This window comes from Odontesthes bonariensis, chromosome 1 (genome assembly GCF_027942865.1).
Source record: "Odontesthes bonariensis isolate fOdoBon6 chromosome 1, fOdoBon6.hap1, whole genome shotgun sequence".
NCBI classification, from domain to species: Eukaryota; Metazoa; Chordata; class Actinopteri; order Atheriniformes; family Atherinopsidae; genus Odontesthes; species Odontesthes bonariensis.
Genome location: NC_134506.1, coordinates 24,758,314 through 24,764,412, shown reverse-complemented (window position 1 = coordinate 24,764,412; position 6,099 = coordinate 24,758,314). Strand labels below are relative to the sequence as shown.

The 6,099-nt window shown below is 40.2% G+C and overlaps 2 protein-coding genes across 2 annotated transcripts in view; both read right to left on the bottom strand.

Annotated features, from left to right (window-relative positions):
• Window positions 1-477: 477 nt before the first annotated feature.
• Window positions 478-4,253, bottom strand: LOC142377565 (ammonium transporter Rh type C 2-like). Its single transcript, XM_075461810.1, has 11 exons — window positions 3,928-4,253; window positions 3,145-3,337; window positions 2,865-3,015; window positions 2,602-2,749; window positions 2,304-2,470; window positions 2,053-2,190; window positions 1,567-1,703; window positions 1,184-1,308; window positions 891-964; window positions 736-809; window positions 478-649 (listed from the first exon to the last, which is right to left on the bottom strand). The coding sequence occupies exons 1-10, from the start codon at window positions 4,163-4,165 to the stop codon at window positions 747-749; spliced, it is 1,434 nt and encodes a 477-aa protein (XP_075317925.1). The 5' UTR covers window positions 4,166-4,253; the 3' UTR covers window positions 478-649; window positions 736-746.
• The window catches only part of LOC142377555 (ammonium transporter Rh type C 2), a 28,282-nt gene continuing 22,660 nt past the window's right edge, over window positions 478-6,099 (bottom strand). Inside the window, exon 11 of the mRNA XM_075461798.1 lies at window positions 478-649. Within this exon, the coding sequence (XP_075317913.1) occupies window positions 616-649 (34 nt within the window). The 3' untranslated portion in view covers window positions 478-615. The remainder of the gene's footprint in view (window positions 650-6,099) is intronic.

Here is a 6,099-nt window from a genome sequence, read left to right as displayed (position 1 = left end):
CCATTGTTCTTCTCTCAGTACAGTAAGATAGATTTAAATGCACCCAAATGGTGTATTTATCCACACTCTGTTTTGTAATTGCATTATTTAATTTTGCAGGGGTGCATCAGCAGAGTGGAGTGATTATGTCACTCCAGAGTGTGAGACAATCCTCTTTTTAGATGAATATATTCTTATATCTTAATATACAATGATCCTTGCTATATCACCACACATATCAAATATTACTACTACTTTTGGCTACTTTGAACATGTCAGACATGAGGCCATATTTACAACATTTATGGATATATGAAGCCCCTTTGTTAATTTATTTAGGCTACTTGCAATGCACAGACGCAAAATCTCACATTCCAGTTATTGAGGACACACGGTCACTCAAAAGTATCACAATTATTAAACTTTAACATTACTATATCTTTTTATTGTATGTTCCTATGATGATCTGTTTCAAAAAATGAGAGAAAGGGTTGGATGTCAAGACAATAATATAACTTTATTGATTTTTAATTCCAGTTAAATGAGATTAAAGTAAAGATTTTCATCTGGAAAAATAACATGTCAATATATCAAGTTCAACTTGATATGATGGGTTCGGTTTCCCACAGCAAGGCTCTAACTTTGATCCACGGAGAAGTTTGACTCGGATCTGTTATACATAAAGAAGACAGTCACAGTTAATGGAAGATTCATGCGAGGAAGAAGAAAATGATTTGCAATTGGGAATTAACTTACATGTCTTTCTGCTAGTGCATCATGTGGTTGTTGTATTCCAAAACAGGAGGAATGGTCTCCTCGTCCTCGGGAAGCTTTAAAACACAACGTTGAATGTTTTCAGTGGCAAATCAAAGGAAAAGAACACCATCTAGTGGCAGAAAATGCTCTCTTACCTCCCAGTAAGCCTCATCGTCGAAACAGTTATCATCAGCAGGATCGCCCCAGATAGGGAACTTCAGGATAAAACCTTTTAAAAATGAATTAAACCGCAAGTGAGACTTCCTACATCAGTTATTTTTGGCCTTGATGGAACAGTTTGTTAGTTTAAAATTAAAAGAACAGCATCAAGTAACTCAGCATCTTCAGTGTGAACATTTCTGAAAGCTGCATATGGCTGGGAGATTTTTTTTCTTTCATTGTTTCTGAAGACATTGTGTTATACCGGACAACAATGACAACAACTCACCTACAATGACTCCTCCAACAAGTCCAAATGCAGTCGCTACAACTACGCCAGCGGCCTGCTCAACTGCCTGTTTTTGCAAAGATCTGCCTGCTAATTTGCCCTCCAAGTCGAATGTGTTGACCAGCCTGGGCAGATACAAAACAACAGTCTAGAAACCAGATGTTCCCTGCAGGATCTTGCAGGGTTGCAGCATTTAAACCTGCTAATGTGTTTGTGAGTAAATGTGAGCACAGCTGTTAATTGGAATAATGTGATAAAAGCCTGTTACGTGGGTGTGTGCTTTTATGCCAGAGCATGTTTTTTCATCCACTAATGAGTCATGGAAACGTCTGGTAAGGTTTCCTGAATTTCAGGTTAGATGCGTGCTTATGTCTGTCTCTCACCCCTCTTTGCTGTACACTTCTTCAGAGGCTGCAGCAGTGACGATTGCACCTATGATACCACCGAGCGAGCCTGGCACTGCATGCAGGTTGTGGACACCACATGTATCCTGAATCTTGAAAACCCTCTCTAAAAAGGGCTGAGAATGGTAAACAGTGATATGCTGATTAGAGATCTGTTGTCACACAATTTAACAGAATACTCATAGTCTCTGTGATAAGAATGTGGCCCTACGCGTGCATTTACTTATTTTGCTTGATTTAGCTTGAGGTCATTTGTAAAATATTAATGGAAATCTGCACCACAAAATTCTCTGTCTTCCAACTCTTTGAGGCGTGGGTCTGCACAGTTTCTGTCTTACAAACAGTACTGAAAGAGAATGCACCTAAAATAACTCGTTATATAACCTTCCAGTAACTACACATACGAGCGAGTTTTTGTGTGACAGAAACCACAGAGACAGAGATAAAAAATTACTGTGTGCTCACCGTGACAAACAGGTAGCCACAGGTGGAGACGATGCCCATGCAGAAACCAACAATTAGGGCGCCGTAAGGTGTGATCATGAACTCTGCAGCTGTTCCCATGGCAACGCCACCTGCCAGAGAGGCATTCTGGATATGAACCTGCGGGATAAAACAGCACCTTAGCCTTGTGAAATACAAGGGTGTTACCTGTCTGGCTGTAGAATCATTCAGGATTGATGTGAGCATGTGCGTGCTTTATTTTGTAGCTTTACCATGTCCAGTTTTCCTCTCTTCTGAGACATGCTGGAGATGGCCACTGCAGTAAGAACGGAGGAGGCAAGGGCAATATAGGTGTTAATGGCTGCTCTGTGCTGTCCGTCGCCATGGTCTGTGATGGCGGAGTTGAAACTGGGCCAGAACATCCACAGGAACAGTGTGCCTGCGAGATGAGACAAAGCCAACCAAACCACTGTTAGGATGAATCCAAACTCTTCAGTGTCCAAACGAAACACTGATGTGTGTGAGGCTAAAAACAGTTCAAGCGTAAATTGTAGATAGCCCGCCACTTACCAATCATTGCAAACAAATCAGATTGGTAGTTGGACCCATGGAGGCGTTTACTTTGGTGGAGGTTTGGTCGGTAGAGCACCCAGGAGATAGCCAAACCATAGTACCCTCCGAAGCAGTGAATGACCATGGAGCCACCAGCGTCTCTGCACTGTGAGTTCAGCAACACATTACAGCTGACTGCAGTACAAACTACAAAGCAAAACTCCTACCACAGGGAAAATGATTTGGTGTGTTGTGGGTTGACGGTGGCTGATGGGACTCACATGAAGGAGGTCGAGGATGATGAATTCCTCCACAGCAAACAGTGTGACACCAAATAAGGTGACAACCAGCAGCTGGACAGGGCTCACTTTACCCAGGATTGCACCATATGCAATCAGAGAGCCGGCACAGCAGAAGTCTGCGTTGATCAGACTGTTTGAAGCAAGAAGAGTTGATAAACAACAGGAAATATTTCTTTATAAAGATCTTTCTCCCTGATAAGTTAAAGAGCGTGGTTTCATTTTTGAGTTATGCAACAGACCTCAGGGCGAAGACACTTACCTCTCAATTCCGATGTAGATTTTTCCTGTTGCGGGGTCAAGGGAGTGGAACCAGCCTTGCATCAGAAGAGCCCACTGCAGACCAAAGGAAGCGATCAGGAAGTTGAAGCCCACACCACTAAAACTGTAGCGCTTCAGGAATGTCATGAGGAAACCAAAACCAACAAAGATCATGACATGGACGTCCTGGAAACCTGTAAGAATTGAAAAAAAATATTTTTTAATGGGTAAACAGGTTGTGAGATCATTTTTTTTACCCAAGTGAAAAAATATCCAAAAACAAATTAGATTCTCACAAAAAATCATCAAAAATCTATCTGTTGCATTTTTGTATTAACTAACTGGAATAAAGGTTTGCATTGTACTGGTATGCCTACACTGTGCTTGTACTTTAGGGTTTTATCAATTAAGAGCTCAAAGTCAGGCTTTTCTTTTTATCATTGCAGAACATTCGGGGTGTTTGTTTGCCGCCAAGCTGCCAGATAGTTGCATGTAAGCCCAGAAAAATAATATTTTTGGATAAAGAAGTGTTGATACCTTATTATTACAGACAGAGAAAAGTGATGGTCTTTAATGAACTGATAATTAAACAACAGGATGAGTAAAAATGTTGTTCTGAATTGTTGCAGATTCAATTACTTTAAATGGATCTTCAACTCTCTGAATCAAAAGGAACAAAAATCAGAGGTCTCACCAGGAATCAAAGTTATAAAACACAAACAAAAAACAAAGCACTTGCAAAAGTGTAACCTGAATTGGAAGGTGACTTCCTCGTTGCACTTACTGGGATATCTGAAGTAGAAGTCATTCTCAATGTCACTGGTGATGTTCTCCTCCCTTTTGGTCTCCGGCCAGTGTGCATCTGACTCCTTATCATACCGGATGAAAACCCCAAACAGAATAATCATAGCAATCTGCCAGACGAAGCAGACGGCCGGCAGACTGACACGCACATTGGTGTTCTTCTGTGGGCCGAAAAAGTTGCCGAAAAAGTTGGCAGCGCGCTCACAGCTGTTCCCCATGCTGATGACTTTCTCCTGGTGACGCTTTGATCACTTCTTGGCGTTGATCTGTGACTTCAACCTGCGTGTCAGCATCTATATATACACATCTTCGTCTGTGGGATGTGACACTCTCCACCACTCACCAACAAGGCGTGGACTCATCATACCTGTTGGGAGGTACACCACTCCTTACCTGTAATAAATCCCCGCTTACAGGGAAAGTAAAGTAAAGGCAACTAACGATATAAAGCTTAATTTTTGGATTGATGCTCAGTATCTGTAAAAGCAGAGGAGATAACGACAGGCTTTAGCTTTTTATTCATTGAGGATCATCTTTATAAATAAATCAAGACACCATGTGAACATCAGTTTGTTGGGTCTGTGGCTTCTTCACAGTCATCATTAGGAAAGGTCAGGTCATTTGAAACAGCTTGCAACGGGTACATTTGTCAACACGTTGAAAAGGTAGTAGAGTCAACATTTAGGCTTGAGAATTGTGAGATGGTAATATATATATATTTTTCTAAAACTAACTATGCATTTACATCTGACCATGTCAATTAATAACCCCCAACCGTTTATTTCAGATTGATAATCCTAACAATTAGCACAGATGAAAAAATGTTGGATGAATCTCAAGCACAGGATGTCCTGCACGAGAGTCACCAGACAGTCACCGCCCCTCGTCTTTATGTTTGACCAAATCTATGTGTGTAATGTGTGCCCCTTATCATTTAGTAGTATGTTGCAGGTGAACAATAATGTCATGCAGCGACGTGGCAAATGAACGTGACCATGGAGCGAGAAAGTGGGTGGATGTTGAACATACAGCATATAAGCCGTAACTCTGCGTAGACAACGGGGAATGAACATGGGAAAATGTGGTGATGGTACCATTTTGAGCACAGCAGACCAAAAATAGTGATCATCATCGAGGGTAATGAATCAGGAAGGGAAACATTGGATTTGATCATGTGACAGCAAATTTTTTGAAGGAAATATCATGGAAATAAAAAGTATTCCTACTTAAATTGATAAAGAATTGATTCTTATTTAACTTTATGACTGTCAGAAATCAGGTCATTCTTTACTCACTTAACTACCAACAGTCACGGAAGTTTGGGAAAACATTTTTCTCTGATATAAAGTGAACGCCGACAGTTGACTCCACTCATTACCTTATAAGCTCAGTCATTATTCAGATCATTTTTGTTTTGCTCAACATATCAGTGATCATCTAACACTAGTTTAACTATTCATGTGTCAGGTATGGCTCTCTGACTGACGCAAAGAACATTCCAGGTGATATCTCTTTTCCTGCTTCAACATATGCTGTCCTTAAGGACCTTATTTTTTTTATTATTTTTAATTATTAACTTTATTTGTTATAGAGGGACAGTGTACACTAATTTACATTTTACAAAGAAAATGTAAATGCACCCAATTATAGCCAAAAGGCTAGTTTCCATTGGTACTCCCCCTGCCAGAAGGAGCATGGCAAAATTACCTATTAATTAAAAGAATAAATTACAGCAAAAAAGCAAGCAAAACAAAAATAAAACAATTACAATACATATAAAAAAACAGATGTGTTCCACATCCGTCTACAACCCACCCAAACCCAACACACACACATCCACAAAAGATACACAAACACACACACACACTCCAACAATCACACCAGTAATTGTTGGAGTACAGCGTGTAACGAGATGTTCTTTTGATAGCAAAACAAGATGTTCCTAAGAGTTATGTGAATCATACACTCTAACTAGACCTTTGAACTCTAATGAGGTACATTTCATTCTTGGTGTCACGTTGATTAAAAGATTACAGATCAAAATCTGAGGGCAGGCTTGATGCTGTGACGATTGCCCTGTTCATGTTCCCATGTGTTCTGATTTTGAGAGGCAAATGGATAATATGTCAATAGTTTACCTAACTGGTTAGCA